Source organism: Xiphias gladius, chromosome 2 (assembly GCF_016859285.1).
Source record: "Xiphias gladius isolate SHS-SW01 ecotype Sanya breed wild chromosome 2, ASM1685928v1, whole genome shotgun sequence".
NCBI classification, from domain to species: domain Eukaryota; kingdom Metazoa; phylum Chordata; class Actinopteri; order Istiophoriformes; family Xiphiidae; genus Xiphias; species Xiphias gladius.
In genome coordinates, this window is record NC_053401.1 from 9163211 (window position 1) to 9187902 (window position 24692).

The 24692-nt window shown below is 40.7% G+C and overlaps 1 protein-coding gene across 3 annotated transcripts in view; it reads left to right on the top strand.

Annotated features, from left to right (window-relative positions):
- chchd3a (coiled-coil-helix-coiled-coil-helix domain containing 3a) overlaps positions 1–24692 on the top strand; it is a 67532-nt gene that overhangs the window by 26668 nt on the left and 16172 nt on the right. For all 3 annotated transcript variants that reach the window (XM_040151470.1, XM_040151478.1, XM_040151488.1), the window contains 2 exons: positions 13574–13657; positions 22889–22959. In XM_040151470.1, the coding sequence (XP_040007404.1) occupies positions 13574–13657; positions 22889–22959 (155 nt within the window). The remainder of the gene's footprint in view (positions 1–13573; positions 13658–22888; positions 22960–24692) is intronic.

Below are 24692 nucleotides of genomic sequence, written 5' to 3' on the forward strand. Positions count from 1 at the left end.
TGCAAAACCTTTCATGAAATAGAGGCACATTTTCTGTTTGTGTGAGTGTTGTGTTAATGTCGGTTTGTTCCATGGATACAGTGTAGTTAAATGTTTGTGTACTGTAAGAGGTCAACTTGAATGAACAAATTGTCTGTCTGCACCACTGCCTTTTTGATTCTTTCTTACTGACAGTGTGCTGTACATACCTCTGTCTATTTTTTTCTTTTCTTTTTTTCTCTCCGTCTTTCTTTCTCTAGTCTTGGAGCCCATTCGACGGTCCTTTACATATTGGTGGTTGTACCTCACCCTTTCCAGGGTGTGGTGCCCACACACTGTGCCAGTATTAGGGTTAGATGGGAGGTCAGCCTGTAATTGGCAGGGCCCGTGGCTGGCACTCAGTGCCAGGCCCTCAGCACCAGGCCCTTACCCTGTCAGCTAATTGGCACTGTGAGTGGCCAGCAGTCGGGCCGGGATACGGCACCACTTCGATTGATGGATGGATACTGGTGTCAGGAAAGCTTCCTTCTGACAAGAGAGCTTGTACAATTAATTTACCACCCCAGCCTCACTGGGCTGTATATGTATTTATGTATGTGTTCATCCTCATTTGTTCTAAACATTTTGGAAAGCTGATTAGAATTTGCTTATTGTGCTTTGTGCCTTTTTTTTCACCTTTGTCTAAGCAAGGAATTGATTTGACCCGTGTAAAAAGAAACTTAATCACCCAGTGACACTTTTGGTACATAATATGTATAACTGAAAATTGGAGAGTTGTTCACTTTCCAGCCAAGCAATAAAAAAGATTCAGAAAAGTGTTTTAAATTTCCACCTTCCTAATAGCAAATGCAACAAGATTTTGTTACATGTGAATTTTTAAACCGCTAAAGACATGCTGTATACAGCAGGTGTATGAAAGTCATTTCATGAACACTCCATTTTATTTTTCTGGTCAGTCATTTTAGTGGGTTTGAGAGTGAGCCCTGGCAGGTTTTGACAGATTTTAACAGGGTTTGATGGCTTATAGAGTTCTCAGGGTGAAAAGGAGTGACTGTGACTGCCTGTTTGTTGGTCCTGTATATTTATGATGGCATAGCCTGTTATTTGATGTGGTGTTAATTTGTAAAGCTGCATATCCTCCAACTTGACTCCTTATTGGATCTTTAAATGAGTACATACCTCAAAATACTGTGTATTGTTTAGTTTTTTACCTCATTTCTATCATTAAGAAAATCGAAGACAAGATTACAACAAGAGATTGACAGTTAATAAAAAGAGATATTGATACTGAGATACTGTATTTATAAAAACTTGACAATGTGTTGAACCTGACACCTTTTCCCTTTTTCAGTGGTAGAACTGTAATCTCAGTGGTACCATAGCTGAGAATTTAATAGTCAAAACCTCTTTGCAGTCTCTAGTATGAGAATAGTTATGTGATTTGACCCTGCCTAGCTGAAACTTAAATTGGCAGTCTATTGAAGTCCAAAGGTTACAAAAGCGAGTGTCTTGAGTTAACTTAAACACAGCATATAATGTGTGTGTGTGTGTGTGGCTCAGTACAGTAGATGTGTTGCATGTGTAACATTACAGGTATTTTCTTTTGCACTCGTCCCTTTCCCCTTTTCTTGATCTTTCTCTTGTCCCTCTTGGGTCTGATAGGAGAGCGGTATTAATGAGGTTCTATGGAAGTGAACAGTTGGCTCAGCTAATGGTGCTATAGTGGGAGATTTTGACTGAACGATGGAAAGAACTTAAACATATAGGGGGAACGAATACAAGAGGGGAGTCAAGAAGGCTGTGAACAGCAGAAAATCTGAATGAGATATAGAGACCATGAGAGAATGGAAAGAGGATAAAAGAGGTGTATGGAAAGAGGAGATGAGAGAAATTAAAAACGGCACTACATAGAAAAGTGAACTTTAAATAAAAGTCAAATAACCTGAGATGAATAGTTACAAAATGGCACTGTATTTGCAAGACAGAAATCTTTTGGGGAAATACGGTAATAAAATACGGTAAAATAATATTTATTTACATATTTATGTGCTTTCATATATAGTTGGAAACGAATATGAAGCTTACATGGTCATACATGTAATTGAAGAAGCTAACTTGTGACTTCAGAGAAGAAAAAAACATCAAAATGGCTCTTCTGACCATCCCTTTTTAAAGTAGTTTTCTGTGACAGCAAACAGTAGGTAAGCAGGGCATCAAGGAAAGGGGAAAAGGCACTCATTCAGCTAAAGAGGTTAGTCGATTAAAGGTGACCCTGTATGCGCTTGATAGACATAAGCTGAAGATGGACTGTGGCCCCCTCCCAGCTGCATCAGGCCTGGGAAGACACCTGCTGCTGGGTGGAATGAATATGCATCAGTGCACATGATTTGTGGAATGTACAGTATGCCCACAGCCATAATCACACAAGGATTCAGGGACTTACACATACACTGGGCTACTCTTAAACATGAGCAGTGATTTGAGATAAAAATTTGCAGGCTGCAGGCACATGCACATAGATGGGTCAGGCACAGGCTGTTTGAGTTATCCATAAAGTCCAGTGTCAGCAGCATATCCTGAGGTTGTCCCCTTTTCTTCCTGCATGCCTTTACTATTGAATTCCCTTCTACTTTCACCTCTCACATTCCTTCTGCAATAGGTTGTCCGTGCTCTCTTCCCTGTTCCACCAACTCTCTCTCTCTCTCTTTTTCCTCCCCAGGGACATCTGTTGTCCAAAGGCAGTATACCTCTCTCTACTTTCAGGTCATTCACTTTGTCCTTCGCCATCAAGTAAAGGAATTTTCTGCCTTTACTTTATGTGTCTGACTGAATGCATACTAGCATTCTCCACACTTGTTTCCATCTGCCACCATCTTCTCCCTTTACCCTATTACCCACATTGCTCACTCTTAAGCAGGGATGTGGTCAGGAGTTAAAAATGAGTGGAGGTTGTAAGAAGAAAAAGCTACAAATGCAAGTTCACACCATAGTTGGTACAAATCTCTTACATATGAAATAAGCAAACTTTTTGCTGTGTTGTACCTTTTTTTTTTTTTTTTTTTTTTTTTTTTCAAATATCAGTTTATATTCTTTTTGTTGAGAGTATTTGAATAGTAGTTTCTACCACTGCTTTATTCCTCCTGATTGTTTTCTTTCTTGTTGATATACGTTCACAAATGTCACCATGTGCTGCTGTTCTTGGCTAGGACACACTCCTTCCTCCTCCTGTCTTCATGTATGTCTGTATCTGCCTCTCTCCATATATGCACCAGAGCATCTTCTCCCTCCCTTTTCATCCTCAGCCTCCTTGTCTTTATCTTTTCATTGTTCTCTTGGCATGCCCCCTGTTCCCATCTTGGCTGAGACTTCCTCCACACATGCCCCCCATGTCTCGGTAATGAACCCACAGCTCTTCATCTCCCCTTCGTCTTCCCCTGTGTGTTGGACATGACAGATGACTGGGGACCTCCAGAGGTTTGCTCCCCAGGGCTTTAGATAAAGGCAGCTCCAACCGCGAGATGATCAATCAATCAGTTTACACCGCGGGCGCATGATCAGCCAATTAATCAATCTCTGAGCCAGCAGATGTTGTTGCTGTCCCTCAGTGAAGGAGCTGCCAGTGGAGTGGTGGAGGTGGTGTCTCCAACAAAGGCTAAGGGGCTTGAAGTGTCTGGGAGTAGAAAGGAGAGTGATTTTTCATGTTTCTACCAGGATTTCAACCTTTGTGGGCTCACTTGTCCCATTTGTTTTCACTGGAGGATCATTTCTTTCTTGCTTTTCCCATTTTATTCTCTGCCTTTCAATCCTGAGAACATCTTTTAGGAAGCATGGTCCCAGTTATCTTTGATAAGCTTATGATTACTATAAACCTCACTGCTTAACTGTAAACCTAATTGCCTAAAATAAAATTGTATATTTTTGAAACATCTATAAAATTTGGGAGAAGTGCAAAAGAGATGTTAATGTGTGAGTGGGTTGACACCCCTGTCTCAGCATCATTAAGGCCAGCTGGTTAAGATCAAGCCCTCTGTTGACCTCTGTTCACAGTCAATGAGATACAGACTCCACACGGACACTTCATTTCAATGTGCCCTTAAACAGCCAGCAGTTAAGATACATGCACAAACATTGAGGCACCCACACTCGCCACCTACACCTCTTGTCCTTTGGTCCCTGTCCTTGTCCCTTGCCCCCTGTCCTGGGCAGGTCAGCACTTTGACCCACCAGGTCGTTGCATCATTACTCACTGTGCTAAGAGATCCCCAGGGAGAGTATTTCTGTCTGCAGCCTGTGGCATTCGGGTCTTTTTCTATCAGGATGGTCCATGCTTCAGTTACTTGTTTGTTAAAGAGCAAGTCGAGTTACCAAGGTTTCCTAATGTATACAAGTGTGTCACTAGTGATGACACATCTGGATATAAGTGCTTATACAGGGATTGGCAAAACAGAATTTTACATTGGGTAAAATTACCCATAAAAAGTGATTTTGTTTGATTGAATCATGCTACAATCAAATGCATCTAATGAAAACTCATAAATATAGGTAACATGGACTAACATGGACTAACTAACTAACTTCATTGGAAAACTTGATGATCTGCCACATTACTGCATTGTCATATTGTATTCCAGCAGACATCTGGTAAGCAGCATCTGAACTCTGCTGTCATTGCTGGCATATACACTGCATAACTTCCAGATTTTCCACAGCATGAGCAAGTGCCACACGTCACTCCACATACCCAATAGAGGAAAGGTAAAAACAGTGAAGAAACATAAGAAAAATAGGCTAATCCTTATAGCATAGTGGTCAGAAGGTAACATCTTCAGTCAGAGCTTTATGGTCATCGCTAGCTTGTTCTCAATGATTAATGATACCACTGCTTCTTTTGACTTTATTGTGACCATTCCCCACCCTGCTGACATAAATTCCCAAGAAAATGTTGTCTCCTGAGTATGTCTTTACAGGGTGGCCATGTTGTCAAATTTATTTTGCAGTTTCCTTGTGGCCAAGCGGTCTAAGACGCTTGTAGGTGATTCGAAATCAGTCGGCAGCCTTTGTTGCAAGATAAACTTGCGCATTTCCCCATGTTTCCTGTTGCTCTTTACTGAGATCTGTCAAACAAACGCTAACTTAGATGACCTCATAGGGTTTAATTTAGAATTAGAAGACACAAAGTGATCCAATGCTGAAACATAATTTGGAAAATGGTTGCCATGATCAGAAGACAAATCAGTTATCATATAATGTGTTGGTGTGTGCTTTTTTTACAACAAGCTAAGTCCAACTTGAGGGAGGGTTACGAACCTCTCAGGAAACACGGAGCACTTTGAGCGCGCTCCCTCTCCCTGTGTCCTCCACAGCCCCTCTCTCCTCCTATGATTTTCTCCCAGTGAAGGTTGTTTGATGTCACAATTCCTCCGTGATGTCACAATTCCTCTGTCTTAATAGTCTAACCTGCAGTCTTTCTCTAACATAGATTTGGACTGGATTGATTTTCAGAAATATGGAACGAAGTGCGTCCCGTACCAGTTCAATACGGAACAAGTCTTTTAGCTTTCAGTAATGGGATGATTGTGTATTTTACAGGAAGGTTGGCAGATCTACCTAAAGGGATCAGTATGCTTCAGACAATGTGCTTGTTGGATTGTTGAACAGCCTCCCCCCACACCTCTCTGACATTGGAATTGGGGTGACTGCTTGTGACAGTTTTTGTAACTTTGTGAGAAAATCTGACAAACATACCACCGTTATGCAGCGAATAGCCAGTTGTGTGGAGTTGAAAAAGTAGGCAGGATTTTAACTTCTCTCAAGCTCTCTTTTTTCATTCTGCTATTGAACTGCTTTAGTCAGATTTGTGTATACAAACAAGTGCAACACCACGAATGCCTACACAGTTGTCCTCCTCTGTTCAGTTGGCACAAATTGCCCCTCTCTGTGATGGCAGGCTTTTCGTGCTGCCTTCGAGTGTGGCTGTTATGAGCACCTATAAAACCTTTTGCCTTTAGACATATTCAGAAGACTAGTATCAAGTAGTTCATTCAAGCACACCTGGCGTTTACAAAACAGGCCAGAGGCCAGTGATTTTACGTAGACTCAGTCTCAGCTTATATGGTTCACAACTTGTTAAACGACCTGTTAAAATGAACTGAACTGAACTGAACTGAACTGAAGAAATAAGACTATGTCAAAACCTAGTATATGGCTGGACCCCGTTATCTTTTTGCTTCTCTCCTACTCTCTGTGCTCACTTATCCAGTATTTTAATAAAGCCGAGTTTCCAATAAAGCTGTTCTCATTTACATGTTTTTGTGCTTCTTTTGTCAGACAATAGAATAGGTATGGAATAGTGACTGAAACGCTGCCCGTTAAGAATACATGTTAACCAGCAGTCACTTCTATGCCTTTTCCAAGTTGCTGTTCTGCACTGCTAAAATCCTGATTTTATAACCCTGACGTTGTCTGACAAAATCACCACACACATAAGTTAAAGACAACAGCTGTGTTGTGATTTTGGCTCTGTTGTAAAATGATCACTCAGAGACAAAGTTAGGAGCTCAATTGTGTCGGTGTCAGCTGCCATGCAGTCAGTTGAATGAGACGCATAGAGAGGTGTGCCTGCGGAGGGAAAGCCCTGTTCAGGTGACTCAAGCCAAACAGAGCATGTACGACATAGCCAAAGATATGGGCAGTGTGGGTAGTTAATAAAGTAATAGCTCATTTGTAGGTGACAGTCAACTTATGTTTCAAAATGTGAGTGTTACTTTTTGATAATAGTGCAAAAACTATAATAATTTATATTCATTTTGAATACTTCTAATAACATTCTGTAGATACAAGCTGCACTTAGGCTCACAGGCTCAGCTGAGAAAAAAACATTTCAATACTCAAACAGTCAGTATGTGAAAAAGTGTTTACAGTGTGTTTGTCCTTTAGTGTTATCCATCAAGGTTAGGCCCATTAACTGACCACACTATATGTGACTTGATTACATCGCCTATAACCCTACCACCACCCATGGAGACTAATAGCTAGCCTTGAACCTAAGTGCTATCGCAGCTCAGTAAAACCCCATGATGCTAATTAACAAGCAAAAGTGAATGGTTTTCAATGGAGTTTTACAGCTACCGCTACCAGGACTTATGTTTTATTAGTGACTCTAAGGGTAATGGGTAATACTGCCAGTAAGGTCTGTGTTAGGTGATATCATTCTACACTCCATCACTTAGATTTGATCTGCCAGTAATAGTTTTTTAAGACAGAGTTGCAGTGGTTTTAGAGGCAGTTAAAGGATGTGCCAAGATCCGTGGGAGGGATGTGTGTCTAAAACTGCGTTCTGAGTATGTGTGTGTAAGCTTTGTATATATTAGTCTGTGTGTTTTTTTTAATTTTTTTTTATTATCAACTAACTCCAACCCCCAAGCCCAAATATTCTCCTACATCCAAGCTTGATATGACAGTTCTACCAAGATCTGTCAAAAAACCCAATTCTCCCTCCAACTATCTTGTCATCTATATTCCATCCACACATTGACCCAGCTCTCTCCCTCACTTTTATCTTCTCTACCCCATGAACTTCCCCTCCCTCCCTTCCCTCCATCCATCTCTAACCTCCCAAAGGCACCCGCACCTCCGCCGTGCCAATTAACACCAGAGCACGGTCACATTGTGCTGCCCTTTGACCCCCCTCCCTGCCTGTCAGAGCACACAGGGCCCGAGACCCGCGGCTTCAGTATTAGTTTGTCACAGGGCCCTGACGCACAGGTCTGTGATAGATGGGCAATGGTGAGCAGTTCTGACCCACCGTGCTGCAGCCACTCACAGGGCTTGTGTGAATGAGCATTGATTATGATGCTACTTGTGACAGGAGCGAATCAGGGCTGAGCTGATGGTGGCAGGGGTAAGACAAAAGAAACCAAGGTTATGGGTAAGGTACTATTAGTTAATGTGATGAGATTTGATTTGTGCTCTATTGATCATGGCATCTTGCAAGATTATTTTCATCTAGCATGATTTAAAAGCATGTAGCAAGCATACAGTGTAACAGTGAGTTACCTCATTATATTACAATACAGAGTTCTCCATCATTGAGGTGTGAAATGAAAAATGTAATAGCCTATGTAAAGAATTGCAACAGTAATAGCCGTAATCTGATTTTTTTTTTCTTCTTCTTAAGCAATAAGAAATATTGTGGTGCATAGCCTAAATTTATGCTATTCGCAACTAGTATTAAGAACCTATCATAAATTAAATTCTATTATGAGTAGATCCAGTGGTTTAAGATGATGGTTCTCAACCTAGGGGTCAGGAGCCCCCAAAGTGGTTGCAATATATAGTTGTGACAAGATGATGAATGGGATAGGAGGGAATCAAAACCTTATTTCTTTCACACAAAGATAAGATAAATGTATTTGAACTTGTCTCTGAAACACTAATTCACCCTTTACCTTTAAAAGTTAGGCAACTGAAACTATTTGAGATGGGAAATTTACTGTGGTTAAACTGCTCACAACAGATAGACATGTTAAACTTGTGATGATGATGGGCTGTAGTTAGACAAGTTAGGGGGACACAAGTCAAAAAGACAGGGAACTACTGGTAAGTCCTTACATTGAGCTTGAGTGCTCAATACTTAAGTCTTCTGGTTTTATATTATACTGAAGGCTATAAATTGATTAATTTACTGTAGACGTTCTGATTTTAAAGCAACAAACCCTTCAAATTAAGTGACAAGATACGTAGTTTGTCCATGCCCTCTGGATTGGACTGGATTGGACCACTGGCAATAAATCTGTTTTATGATGTGACAGCACTGTGGTTAATTTTTAGTTCGGTTTAGGCAGAAAAATGACACCACTTTAGGGAAAGATCATTGCTGGGTTTAAATTAAAGTTTGTTAAGGTTAGGAAAACATTGTGGTTTTGATTTAAATAACTACATTGCAAAGCTCAGTGGACCTCATCCTCATGGTTACAGCAATAACCATGTGGTTAAGGTTATGGAACGATCATGGTCTTGGTTAAAAGAAACTGACGTTGAGTGTCTGTTGGAAACGGAAAATGAACAGCAGTCTCCTCCCATAAAGTTCAGTTTCTCTGTGACCCATCCATCTTCCCCAACCTCATCCCTATTTGGACTTTGTCGGTCTATAAGAGCATCACCTAACTTCCTCCTTTGCTCTCTTTATAATTCCTACTGCCGTTAGAGGACTTTGTAACTTGAACATAAATGTGTTGTTTGGGGGCACTTGCTGAAACAACTGATGCTGTCACTCTTCCCCAGAGGACAGTGTCTTTTAATGTACCGTAACGCCTATTTTATTGTGTTTTAAGTGTCCCTTCGAAATAAGTATGGAAATATGACATAACTGTATATGTCTTTATCATAAGAAGTCCCATATGTAGCCACACACATCATATATGCATACTCACACATGCTGCTGAACACTGCAGTCATTTTTATTTCAGTACCTTCGAATGTTTTAAAAAACAAAGCCAGTGTCAGAGAAAACTTAAAACGAAACAGCGGGTGTGAAAGAAATGGACTGTATGGGAGCAAATCGGTGAGAGAACAGGCCATTGGCTGGGGAGGCCTGACGCAGCAAAATCCACCTGTTTTCATTTCTCTGCATCCTCCTCTCCTTTTCTCCTCCCCTCCTCTCCTCCTCTCCTCCTCCGCCCTCGCTCCTCTGCTCAAACTGCGGCAGTCGGCTAATTAAAAAACATGGCTGTCCTTAATTATTCAGCGGCTGGCTAATTGATATTCACCGAGGCGTTCCCCTCGCCTAAACGATCCGTTTAATCTGACCACCACGGTCTCACTCTCTGCTGCCTGTCAGCCTCAGTCATTGTGCTACTGTACGTAATAATAGACCTGGGGGAGATGGATACAGGAAGGGGAATGTAAAAGTTTGCTGTTGATGAAAATGGGGTTTCCTGGGCTACAAATGGTAGTTTTTTGACTCACCCTCTGGGAGGGTATCGTTGTGAGTGTTTGTATTTTTATTGGCGTATTTTTTTTTTTTTTCCCATATGTCAAGGGTTGCTGCACAGGAAACTTAGAGAAAGTAAGAGGCTGAATTACAACGAGTGAATCAGCCTAAATGAATCACACCATCTTCTGGACTTGCAAAGATTTAAAGATTGCTTGTAAAATGAGGAAAACACTGTATTATTCATGTGCTCATCATGTGAGTGATTGACAGTCATTCTTTACTTCCACTAAAGTAATCATTGTCTGGGAGATATCGATTTCAAAGCTGGAAACTATCAGGTGGTCCCCTATTTCCTCTACTTAACTTCTCCTTCCTTTATGTACTTTGTGATAATTTCCTCTCTTTAACTTCTTTCTAAAGTTATAGAGACACACTTGTCCCGGGCTCCATTTCCCATCTAACAGCCAGTTCTCCATTCTTGACAGCTCCAATGATAAATCACCTTTTATTGTCCACTCCTTTGTCTCTTATCTCTTTGTTCTTTCCACTCTCAAGTTCACCTCCATTTTCTTTTCTAATTCTGCCCTTCTCTTCCTCTTCCTCCCCCCACCCTTATCCCAGCTCTCCTCCTCCACCCGCGACCGCCTCTTCATTAGGGGAACAAAAGGTGTATGGGCAGTGGTGAAGTCTGTCCCATTGTTTGGCCTTTAGTATGATTAGATTATCTTTAAAGTCTGCTGAATGGGGTTAATCAGTCGGAAGTAATCCTGACATAGTGTGTGTGTCTGGGCCTGTGTGTGTCGTCAAAGAGGAGGGCCAACCTGCTTGCATGGAAATTGAACACATGCACGGGTGCATGTACGCAAAGACACACACACACACACACACACAAAAGTGAGCAAAAAAGAAAATCCCTGGGTGCACATTTCTGTCACAACATCTCTTCTTTTAATGACCCCTTTAGTCTCGCCTTCAGCACACATTTATCTCTCCACCCGCTCTCTGTGGGTACAGCTGCTCCGGCTGGCGTGAGTGTGTGCATGTGTGTATGTGATGATGTGTGCATTTCAGATCAGTGTCTGAGCCGGTATTTGTGTCTCAGCGTCTGTGTGCATCTTTTGTCTTTGTCTGCAAAACGAAACTCTTTAGTTGCCACCTATCAGCGTAACATTGAGTTTGGATACAATTGTGACAGTACACAACCCCCTGCAAATCCTCTCCTCTGTGTTTCCCTTCATTCCATCATCCCTTCTAAATTGAGCTGTTGGTGGGAGACAGTTTTTTGGCACCTCAACCAATCTAATCCAGTCTCTCAAAAACTTTGCCAATCTGTCCTAGTAGCCCTGATTGCGTGCTTGGAATCGATAATGCATTTAAAGCTCATAATAGTGCTACTTCTAGTGTACTTACGGCATACTTTTGAGGGTGTACTTCAGGGTACATTCACCCAGCACTATAATTTATGTAGGTTTAAGTCCAACTTGATTTCATCATGAAGTGCAGGCAGCGATAGCTTTTGTATAACACCGGCCACGCAATAGCACTTCAGACTTGTAAAGGGACACAATGGAGACAGTCGTCCGACCGCATAAGTAAGAGTGGCTAATGTTAGATTGTGCTGAGGACAGCAGAGACAGCAGCAACCTGGTCATGGTGTTGCTTTGCTGAGTGTTGTCGGGAATGTGATAGAGTGCTGCTTTGAAGGGGTTTTTTTTTTTCCCCCTTTATCAGGCTCTGGAGATGACATAACATGTATGTGTGCAAGAGTGCGCGCGCCCGTGTTGGTTGTTAGGTTTCTGTCTTGTTTGTTAGCTTGGAGCATCCCCTTGACTTTGAAATTTCCCCCAATCATCTCATGCGAGGACAGCCCATCGGTGACACTCCTCGCCACTCATCACAATGCATAGAGCGTGCCTTGAGCAGCTCTATTGCATTGAGCCGAACACAGATGGTTATCAGTGTAGTAGCGATTGGATGGGGTAATGCAATTTTTTTTTTTTTTCCCCCCTCTATACATTGTAATTTGTTCATATTCTTTCTCTGTCTCCTTCAGCATCCTATAGTGCTTAAAGCAAAAGCTTCAAAGCTCTATCTGCATGGCCGCTTTCCATGGGGCAGTCCTCAGCAGTTTGGTCGTGTGTGTGTGTGTGTGTGTGTGTGTGTGTGTGTGTGTGTGTGTGTGTGTGTGTGTGTGTGTGTGTGTGTGTGTGTGTGTGTGTGTGTGTGTGTTTTTGAGTTTAAATTCACCTAACTGTGCAAGAACAGTGAGCATGGTTTATGGTTATACAGTATACAATACATTTATTGTGTATGTATGCAATGGTGTGTGTATATGCCAGTGAGTGAGGAGATGAGAGGATGAAATGTGAGTATTCAAGCAGAACATTGTGGTAGCCAGTCACCCCTAGTCTCTGAATACTAAACCTTTACAAATGTCACTATGAAGAAGTTCATGGATGAATCAGTGCCTCTTTACATTTTTTTCTCATTTTTTCTCTCTCTTGTTTTCTTTCAATGCCCCTCTTATTCAGGAGATTGGATGGAAGGTAAGTCTAGAGGCCTTTACCTTCTCCAAGACTCATAGTTTCTGCATGATAGAGTCAAGGATTTCTTTCCCCTTTCAGCTTCTTTGACATGTCACATTTTTCTTTCCAGCAGGTATTTCAGCTGCTCCATATTTTGATGATTTTTTTTTATTTTTTTATTTATTTATTTATTTATATACAGCTCTCTTGCTTCAAATGCTTTGTAGAATTATAAATGAAGTGGCGACTTCAACTTGTTTCTGAAGACCTATTAACAGAAGGGAACAATAAAACAAAATGTTCTCGGTTTGGTCCCTAAGTTGACTGCGGTTTTGAATGACACAATTCTGTGTCACGATGTATCACTATTAATAAAATCTCAATGCATAATTCCATTTCGATTTGGATCAATGGCCCTCTGTCGAAGTGTTTTTTTTTTTTTCCTCTGAGAGCAGATACATCCAGGTCTTAACTGTCCTGTATATGACCCAGAGAGTCAGCCGTACGTCTAGTGAAGGTCACAGTAGAGTGGAGGACAGTGGAGATAGGTATGCTAGCTAAATATATACGCCTGACTGTGGTGCTCGTTCGCACTGTGAACTGATGTTATCCTCTTGGCCTGATAGTGGTTTAGCTGAAGACTGAACACAAGAGGACAAAAGAGCTCATACAGTACCTGTGTATTTTCTGTGCATTAAGCAGAATGTGCACATATTCCCATACATGAAAAAACTCTGGTATATGCTTTCGGGCACAACACACACATTCTCATGTTGTTTCACAGTTTGGTGTATCCATGCCAACAAACAAAAGGCCTCTATCTTTGTTGTGTTGTAATGTGTCGCTGCTTTATACACACTTGTGAGAGTCTCCAATGTTGGTTTCTTTCGTGTGTATGTATACTTGTGTATGAAAGTGTTTTTTGATTGGTTTGTCAAAATTAGTAATGCTCCACTGTGCAAATAATAATGGTTTTTCTTCTGTTCTGTGTGTGCATGTGTGTATGCTGTCTGTTGTACACATACATGGTTTTGTGTGTGTGTGTGTGTGTGTGTGTGTGTGTGTGTGTGTGTGTGTGTGTGTGTGTGTTCGTGTGTGTTCGTGTGTGTGTGTGTGTGTTCGTGTGTGTGTTTAGGCCAAGCAGCTAGAGGCCAGAGAAGCAGACTTAAAGATGCAGGATGCTTTCTACAGAGAGCAGGTGGCCCGGCTGGAGGAGAGGGTAAGAAAATGTTTGCGCCATACACCAACCTCAAAAATGGACTTAGGTAATATAAATGTATAACCCAACTCACAAAACTGGGCTCTACCATTCGTTGCATAAATACAATGATGATGTCTTATTCATCTTACAATAATCTGCTTTCATAGTGTCACTTTTAGTCATTATGGCTTTAGTTCACTGAGCTTATTTCTCAGACAAAAATGGAGAAACAAACTTAATGGATTTAAAACTTGTTTTCTCTCTTCAGATGTCTTGAAAGGTAAATCAGAAATCTATACGACCTGACAGGGTGATGATCTTAAGAATGGGGTGATGCAGATCTCAGCACATTTTAAAATCTTTCTTTTATAACAGAAGGCAAAGTAAAAAGTAAATGCTGCATTATACAGTCACCAAGCAAGATCATTGCTGTTTTTAAGAATATACATCACACTCTGCAGCTTTAGTTTTTACCCGGGGGAAAGTTTTGATAACACACCTCTATTAATATATGATGCAGTCACAAAGTGCACGCAGAAACCCACATGCCAGTGTACACACAAACAAGAACACACAGATTAATGCACACAATTCAGCCATCATGAGCAGTGAGCTCGGTCACCGTGGAGCTCAGCCCAAATACAGTTGCATTTATTCCTTCTCTTCATCAGACTGGCCCACTGTTTTTGTTTTCATCCTTCAACTTATATCTGCATGCTTTCCCCCAGTGTGGTTTGTATCTCTCTCTCTCAATCTCTCTCTCTTTTTCAGTGCCCCTCTGAAATTGTCTCTCTGCTGCTCTTTTGCTCCCTTTTTTTTCTTTAATTTCCACCCTCCATTCCTCCGCCTAAAGGATAAAGGGTTTCATCTCATTCATCTCTGTGTGTGTCCTCCTGTCCCTGAAAATGACACTACCCTGATGTTCATTGTCAAACCAGTGTCCTATGGAGGGGGACAAGGGTCAGCTGCCGTGCTTAGCCCCTTTCACATGGCAGCTCCATGCTGGTCCCAGTGCGAAAATGCCTGCAAGGCAGGGGACCAGGTCAAATGCCCTGTTAAAGTGTGTTAAAAAGGATGCCCTCATGCTGTTCTCAAATCATAAGGGTGTCTAAGGAAGGATACAGTGTCCTGTTTAATGTGCTTGAAATGACACCTACATGCTGGGAAGAAGTTTTCTCCCCTTTGGAGGGTGGCCTTTATAGTGACAGCCAAATGGCTCAAATGTGAATTCTGGGTGAAAAGATGATGTCTTATCTTGTGTATACTTACCCATGCATGTGCGCACATCATGAGTAACGAATTTTCTTTAAATATACTTTTGTTTTTCTCCATTTCTTAATGTTTTTCTTAGCTGATTAAACAAGCATCACAACTGTAATCATCCACTGTTACAATAACCATGCTTATTTAATATTTTTGGTGTGGATTTGTTAGTTCCCATTATGTGCAAGACATTCCCTCTTTGGGTCGGTAAAGCTTGCACAATTTCCTTCCTCCACTGAGGATGAACTCGAAAGCCAAACCAGTGGGTATTGAGTGGTAGTGGACTTCTGTCAGTAATTGAAAGTGCATTGGTCTGTATAATTTTGGTTGGGTAGTGGAGAGGAGGCCATTTACTGTTGTCAGGGGAAGGTATAAATTAATTGATGGATTATTTGCAAAGAAAACAACTACCCCTTTTTTTCAAAATTTCTTTAGTATATTGATGGCTTGGCAAAAGACCTAATAATGTTGAAATACTATGAGATGCAGGTATGCCCCCTTGTTGCATTGAACTTTCCCAGATCCAGCTGTACAGTTGAGCTTCACTCTTTCAATTCCTCAGCTCAGCTTGTTCCATCTTTGGACTGCGTAGTTCTACTGTATCGTACTGTATCGTACTGTATAGAAGAAAATGTGAGCGCTGATGGTAGAAATGATGAGTCCCAACTAACGCAGGCATTATCGACTCCAGGCGCTGGCCATCCATCAGCCATGTTGGCCTCTGGTCAATATTCCTTAGATCAAAGTGTCAACAAATCACCTTCACACCTCAGAGAAACAGAAGGCTGAGAGAGAGAGAGGGAGGAGAGACGGAAATGGACAGACAACAAGGAAAGAGATACTGTATTGAAGACAGAAGCTAAAGAAAAAAGAGAAACTACAGATTCAACACAAGAGAAGGCAAGATAGAAAAAGACAGGACAGGTGGAGACAAATTGAAGTTAAAAAGATTCCAGCTGAGAAGGTATCAGAAAAAATTATTATAAAGTGACATTTGTGAGTGAGTGATAGATGATAAGAACAAGAAAAAGACAAGAGTAGAAGAAAGAAGACAAAAGAGTGGTAAAATGATAAAATGTCAACTGAATGATTAAAAAATGAGAAAAGGTTGAAAGACCACTAAAACCCATCACTGAATAGTAAAAAAAATTTAAGGTGAGTGTGAGAAACTGGAAATGTGAGACACGGGAGAAGGGTCTGTGAAAATGTACACTGATTTATGTATTGATTTATGCACAAGAATAAAATGATAAATTACTTATATTTCCAAACCACTTTATCCACAAAATCTGCACACAACCCCAACATTTCAATTTGCAAATGATTCTATCGGGATTTATAGCCTGTGGATACAAAACACAACAGAAGTGGCGACCATGTGTGCGTTTTGTGTGACAGTGTTTGAGCCTGTGTCTAACAGAGGATCAGTTGTGGGCATATTGCATGTTGCCCTACTGTGCAGAAAGCGTCCTGGGACTCCATAGGGGGTGCAGATTGTTTGGACTGTGCTAATAACACTCCTTTTTCTTGGTCTGGCCACTGTGCCCCATTCGGCAGTCAGTCCAGCCTCTCTTCGCTCCTTGTTCCCCACACCCAGCGCGAGCCCGGCCAAACAAAATCAATTTTGGCATGTTCTGTTCTTGCGTACTCACTTTAACTCCTGCATGGTCAATAGCATCAATACCAGATGAAACTGCTCAATACATAAAGACAGTACGGAGAAAAAATTTACAGGAAGATACAAAAACAAACATGGAACTAAACAAAAATGAGAAATCATGAACATATGCTATAGGTTACATACAGGCAAGTAAGTATGAACATAGCTATAAAACAGCTACAAACAAAAACGGATACTGGTAAAATTATTAATGCATACTGGTTTTAAGGGTTTTGGTCTGCATGTTCCTGTGCTCCACATAACACAGATATGCAACCAGTGCAAGAGTGCATGACAGTGCAAAGAATGCTGGGATAAATATTGTATGGATTATTTAATAGGTTTCTCTAAAACGGTGGCTTATGTGCATCTTTGGATGGAAACAGTATATATATAGCATATACAGTCTGCTTAGACTTAGACAAGGAAAAAAAAACAACCTTTCTCTGGTTCCAGATTCTCAGACATGAGGATTTGCTGCTTTATTGGTTGAAATCAATGTAAATTTAATAACTTTTGGTTGTACACTGTATGTTAGCCAAAACAAAGCATGTGAAGACTCTCCCTTGGGATCTGGGTAGTTGTCAGGGGTATTGTTTCCCTACGTTCCCTCACAGACTAATTGAATAAACCATTAATAGGAAAATAATTAAAAGTAATGAAAATTGTTAGTTGCAGCCCTGTTATTTACATGCTTTTGCACCATGTCTGTATTAAACGGTGATATGTGTGAGTACAGTGAGATGATTTGGTACTGCAGAGTTAGTGCACAGGATATGATTTGAGTGGGCACGCGGCTGATTTGAAAGTTCATGTGAGTGATGGTGTGTGAAAAGAAACTGGTTGATGTGGCACACCATGCTCTGTAGTCTCTACCCAAAGTGAGGCAGTTGAAATAAGGTATGTCCGTGTAATAAACCTTTATGAGCAAAGATAAAGTAAATTATTAAACTTGTATAATTTTTAGGGAAGAAAAAGGAAGAATGTGTGACCCAGAATCAATTATATGACACTGTTGAGCAGTCATGAGTGACAGTGTATTGGTGGGTGGTGAACAAAGCTGTAGTTCCTCTAACCAGTCTGCACACACTGTAGCTATCAAACCCCAATGCCGTGCTTCTCTTTGGTTGCAAACCCTTCATTTTTCGAGTGAGAACACACCAAATTTGATCACAGTTTGAGTGTCCTGCCAGTTTAATATTATCTGCCATCACAGTCTTCGCCCTCCCTCCATCTGCTCTGCGTTCTTCCTTTTTACCTCATCATTCCCCCAGCATCTTGCACACCACCAGAAAGAGACAGAGGAACCAAAAGAGTGCAAGAGAGAGAGAGAGAATATAAGTCTGATATATATTACACGTCTGTTCCAATCCAACATGGCCATTCATCAGAGAGGCTTCCAGTGACAGGCCATCACCAGGCTCCCAGACAGCTCAGCCTGCTGCCTCTGCTGCTGCCGCTCACCCGGGCCACAGCTACCAAATAGCCCCTGAAAACAATATCTATATATTTATTACATTTTCACTCAATACCTGCTCTGCTGTAAAACAATCTCATATTTAACAATCAACGTGCCCATGTTTTTTTTTCTTTTTTTTTTTCCACGTCTCTTTCCAACCCTCCCCCCCGTAACATCTGTCTCTCTATATCTCTCCCTTTTTCAGCTTTTCTTTCAAGTGGTGTTTCTTTCTCCATGCCTCAATTTAATTTTTTTTCTGAAGGGACTTTTCCCCCTCTTTTTTCTATCTTTCTTTTCACCTTGTATATCAATGAAATTGGATTTTTCTTGTCTCCCATGGAGGACAATCACGGCAGCAATTGCCATCTCATAGCAAAGTTTCACAGCACTGTGAAAGGAAGAAATACAGGGGAAAGAGCAAAAAAAACAGTAATGGCTTCTAACTCTCTATCTATGCCTCTGCCTCAGACTTGCTAACTTCATCTCTCCCCCTGTGTGTCTTCTCAGTATCCCTCTCCCTCTCAATCTTTTGCTCTCTGTCTCTCTTTCTAGAGACTGGAGCTAAACTTTTAAGTGCATTTTTGCTTGATGTGTTTTTAAAATTAAAATTCAAAAATTAGAAAAGCGATCAATGTGTAGGCTCTCTGGCTTTGCTAGTTGTACAACTGGAGACACAGTAATCCGAAAAGGAGACATGATAGTGTTCTGCAGTGTTGAATTATTGTGTCTGAGACTGTTTGCTGTTATAGCCGCATGATGGGGTTCACAGGGGTTTCATGGGAAGTCTTTTCAAGGAATGGTGATTTCACAACAGCAGAGCAGCACGTTCATTATTCAAAATAATGAATGCTGAGACACAACTTTTGGAATTGTCACTTATAGGGCTTAGTTTTTGTTCAAACTTAATCAGAGATGTTGATGCAAGTGATGATAATCGTATTGGACATTGTATTGGATGAGCAGCACAACTGGCAGCCAGGCAACCAGCAGAGACTCCAGGAAGTGACTGCGCCTAGCCAAGACGTTGTCTGGCATATAACCCATAGTGAAGCACAATCTGACATTTTTTACAGGTTGTTTTTTGTACAGATTAAACAAACAAGATATAATGTGTTAATCTGTGAGCTGCATTGTATCTTCAGAAACACAGCATCGCAAATTTTTGCCTTGCGTCATTTGCGCGAATTTGTCGGCAGAACTGCCAGCTAGCTAGTATGGCACACACTGGGTGTGGCAGTGTGTCTGCGTGTTGAGGTCAGCCTCTAACTGATTGCAGAACACACCACAAACTCCAGTTCTTTCTGTTACTTTCCTCCAGTCTCTCTCAATTTTCCTCTTGTCTCCGTATGTTTATGATGTACAATTATGAAGTCCATGAATAAGAGCAAATTTGAACTAGTTCCGATGAGTCTTTTTGTCAGGTTGTGCCTCCCCGGGTGAATTTGCATCTTTCTGTTAACTTTGTTGCAGTCGCAATCTCTAATATTTGCCTTGCATTCTGTGTGAACACATGGTTAGCGGTGATGGTTGACAGAATTAGTTACCCTTAGCTAAAAATAGGTCCTTTTTAGGTGGTTATCCACCTTCATGGCAAACATGGATAGTTCTGGCTGTCTTATCTGTGCATCTCCACCCTGGGTTGTTGTGTTGCCCCTTACGGCAAAACTTTAAAGGCTCAGTCAATTCTGCATATAAGATACGCTCAATAATAGTTTACCAGCCTCTTTGCTCTCTTTATGAGCAAGTTGCACTGAGTCATACCACAGAAGTCTAATTTTCTTTAGCGCTGCAGAACTGTAATGTTACCCATGGTGTGGCTTCTTCCCATTTTGGCCCTCCTGCTCAGCAGCAGATAAGAGAAAGAAGCCATCAGTACAGGGAGTTGTTTGTTTTATTTATAAAAAATTGGAGGCTTTTTCTCTAAACTGAGCCGGAGCCCTTGTTGGGGTGCAGCTTCCATCTTCTCCATATCGCTGCAGTGCATTAGCAGTAATGACTTAATTTGTCTTTGACACCCCCCATCAGCATTTTGTTTGACTTCAAATGAGCTAAAAACCTGGTGGAAAGCAAATAAAGTAAATAGAATGAAAAATAAACCGAAACAGTTTTATTTAATCTGGTAAATACTTGACTGCACATGGAGATATACACATTATAATATAAATTTTTTTAAATTTTGGTCAAGGGAAGAATGTTCAACCAAACCAAGCGTGGTCTCTCTTTTCTGGGCAAGTCTCAGGGCTAAGAAAAGGTCAGGGCTAACTCTTAATCAGTTGGGGCAACAGCAGGAAATCACAATTTGAGACCACTCAGTAATCACACAAATTACACTATTCTCTGTCTGGTGGTGAACCTTTTGTGTGTGTGTGTGTGTGTGTGTGTGTGTGTGTGTGTGTGTGTGTGTGTGTGTGTGTGTGTGTGTGTGTGTGTGTGTGTGTGTGTGTGTGTGTGTGTGTGTGTGTGGCACTGTTTATATCTAGATATCCAGCCTCCATGACACGTGTAGAGGCTTTTGGCAGCATGTCCACACGTGCTGTGTTTGTTAGTACCTTGTTAGTGTAGGTGTGTGCGTGAATACATGTGCATTGTTTGTGTGTGTGTACGTGTATTGTAAGTGGCCCCGCAATCATTGTCACACATGGCCTTTTGTAGTCCCAGGTGGATTAGTGCGCTGATTAGTGCCAGCTCTGCCATTTAGGTAGGTATTATTACCTTATACTTAGTATTCCAGACAGACACCCAAATCCAGCCCTGTCTGTCTCCCTCTTTCTCTTCCAATGGCTCAATCTCGGCACCCAGGAGAAGTCTTATTTTTTTCCCTTTAGCAGCCCCCAAAATCTCTTTTTAGTTTTTTTTTTTTTTTTTTTTAAATCTGTGAATAAGCTTCTCTCTTAAGTCCTTTTCCTTAGCTCTTGACTGTTTCTTTATCTACACTGAAACCCACTTGATTCAAGGCCAAGAGGGCACCGATACAGCATGAGCTTACAAGTTAACTCTTAAACTTTGGGAATGCTCTTTTACTGTCTTTTACATACAAACTAATGTCTACCTGAGGGACAAATGCAGATGGTCGGCAAAGTATTCAGGCCCTTTACCCTTTAATTTTTTTTGTACATTTCATGCAGGATCTTTTTTGTCCCACAGGATATTTTTGCAATGTGCACACTTTCCAGTGATGATAAAGTGAATTTTTTTTTTTTCTTTCAATATTTGAAATTATTCAAAAATAATTCTCTTTAACAGTCACTTATACCCCTCTGTAAAATGATGCCTGAGTATGTAAGGAGGGTTTCTTGGACTTCATGACTAAATTTTAACTCATGGGACATTACATAGACATAAGTCATTTCCAGTGAATTAAATTTGACACACTTGGACACTTCAAGATTGATAAAAGGATACAGAATGTATCTATAAAAGTATTGTGGCAAAAGTCCTAAAAACGTACTTAGATAAGGTAGTTATTTGTTTCGGTACAGTACATACATCATAGCTAAGAAGTATATACTATATATGCTATTTGTATATCTAAAATGTGGTTTTGTGTTAAGGAGAACAAATTATGTCTGTAACTGCACAATGTGAAAAAGTGAAGGACTCTAAATCCTGCAAACCCTCTGTATGAATGTCCATCCAAATGAAGAGGACTCAAATCTGTATCAGACCTTTTGTCCGCGTTGTCATGTCCCATCTTCTTTTAGCTCCAAAACACATGACTATTGATCTTTTCAGCAGCGCAGTTCATTCCTATTGATCTTTTCTGAACTATGATGAATGTCTTCCCGGCAAGGAGGTTAAGTTAGGGCAGATAGGACCAAGAGGCTTACATTTATTACATTTCTTATACTATAATTAATGAAAAATAAAGTTTTTGGTTTCCAGTAGATAAGATAATATATCATGCATTGCATTACACAGTACTAGGTTGATTGTGTCCCTTAACAATCCAACAGAGAATGGCCCAAAATTTCTAATTTGACTGATGTCGTCAAAATTACAATCATATTTGGTAAATTATTGTTTTTATGTGCAAGTGTAAGTATTATTAATGTGTTCTTAATCTGAAGACATTGGCAGTGGTAGCAATTTGCTCATTATGTCCTGAAACCTCATATGACTCAATCAAGCCATCCATCAGGCTTTACAACCTCTCACCATTTGATCATAAATGTGCATAACAGCCACTGAGGGCTTACAAAACATATCTTCCTAGAGTAGTATAAATGGTGTAGTGGCTGGGTTATATGGGTGTGTTTGAAGAGGTAATTCAGGTTGAGTGGCCTTGCTATGGGTTCACTTGCTATGGGTCACCAGGGAATTATGACCAGTGGTGTGTACGTTGTTGACTAGCACCCCTCTGTCCTTACAGGATTGCTGGCTGTTATTACAGCAATCTTTCTGTGAGAGGATCAGTACAACGCAAACATACACACACAGATACCCCTGATTCACGCCCTCAAACAAAAAGGAAAAAATGTAGTACGTGCACACGCTCAAAACAACATAATATAAAAACAGAGAAATCTTACAACCTAAATACAGTACAGAGAGAGCCTCAGTTTTGTGGACAATAAACCCAACTGGCAATAGGCCACTGCCCTTAATATTTATCTCAATCAAGTTTTAATGAAGTTTGAGTAATGGCAGATGTAGGCTCGGCTGCGCTGTAGGTAGGATTATATAAGATCTAAACTGTTAGGAGGTGTCACACTGCTGAAATGTTTTCTATCGGCCTAAATGGCTTCAACCTGAGAGGAGGGAAAATGTGAATGAATTGGATGGACTTTTTTACATATGAGACTGCAATTGCATTTTCATAAATTTCTCTCACTGGTTGTTCTGTCTGTCTCTCTCTTTCTCTTTGCAGAGTGCTCAGTTCTATAAGGTCACCACAGAGAACTACCATAAAGCTGCAGACCAAGTGAATGCCAAGTTCAAGTAAGTTCAAACAATTAATCCAAGGTAGATCAAAGACTTTAGATTATCTCTAAGTAATTTATAGCCTTTTCTTAGTGTTAAGTGCATAAATAGGATTTTTTCATTATTGCTCTCTTTTTAAAAATGATTTGTTTACAAAAAGTCTCTTATTCTCACGCACAGTGGGTTCACGATCTTGGAGCTTGGTAAGCTTCATGTGTGCTGTTACGAGAAGAAAGATAAAGTTAAAAATTATGCTTCCACAACAGATAAGAAGTCCATGTGGACTGACAGCCGAATACACTGTTGAATTATGCCAGCCACATTTTAACCTACGTCTTTCAATCAGAACCACATTAGCCCGGCCCATTAGCTGATGACAACAATGCGGTTCACTGATAAGCCTGATGGCATGTTGATGATATCTGACAGGGCTTTTCTTGTGCTCTTTTAATATTTCAGTGTTAGAGGAGTATCATTTATTGTGTAAAACTTTATCTTCAACCAGACTTTGGTCAAACAGGATTATTAAATAATTTGTAGCAGCTTTATAATATCAAGACACAAAAGATAACCTCTGTGCTGCAGAAAAGAATTCCACATCGGCTTTCAAATAGTGTAGACAAATCTTCTTTTTTGTCTAATAGTGCAAGTTCTACCAATCTTGCAACCACACCTTGCAGTGAAAGAATGATTACTTAATTGAAGCTCTTACATCCAAGTCATCATTGATGTAGCACATATCTGACACATACATGTAACTCAAGAAGATGCCGTATCCCTCCCCATCCGTGTTCCATCTGTTTTCTTAATAAGAGGCCATTAGGCTCCATAGTAATGTAAGGAAAGTGGATGAGGAACTTGCAGGAGGTGGGGCAAGAATGGGCTCTGGCTCTGAGCTCTCCTCCAGGGACGCTAGGCTAATTGTGTTAGCTTGTCATTAGCCAGCGCTAACACTGGGATCATTGTCTCCCTCAGAAATGCTGGAAAGTGATTAGCCTAGTCCACTGGGGGTTAAACACTAGACTGGTGGAAGCCGGAGCTGAGACTTTACAAATCACATTAAAGAAAAAAAAAACTGAAATATCATTAGTGCCAAATGGCAGTGCTAACTGCAAGTGAATGTTGGGCTAACGTGCGGGTAGTCATGTGACATGGACCTTTGCACAGAGAACAGTGATTGGCGGATTGGATTATAGGAGGTGCGTTAGCAGGGTTGTGACTGGATTACAGTGGTGGAAAGGTAGAGGAGGGGGAGTATCTGTGCATATGTTTGTGTGTGTCTGTGCTAATGAAATGGCGGGAAGGTCTGGTCTTACAAGACAGGCAGCAGGGATGCATTGAGGGGATCAGAGCAGAAGGTTAATTGGATTTAACAGGGCGTTTTTGGCCCATCTTTGTTCATGTGTGCGAGTTCATGTGTGATGGTGTATGTTTGTATGCACTCATATCTTGAACATCTTTTGTGAACATAATATCTGTGCCTTTCCTCAAAGCTCTCTCTCATGACAGATACCCTACAGAGATAAATGCTATCTGTGGCATCTGTTGTATAAAGGGAGGATATATTTTTTGTCTCACACAGGCTTTTGATTTCCTCAAATTTGAAAATGTCCCCCACGGATTTAAAAAAAAAAAAAAAAAAAAGAAAGCAAAGCAGAGGTCTTATCCATACTTGATAGAATTAACATTTGATATGTTAATGTGAGGATGTTATAAAGTGTGGGAGATGACATCTTTCTTATTAGAACGTC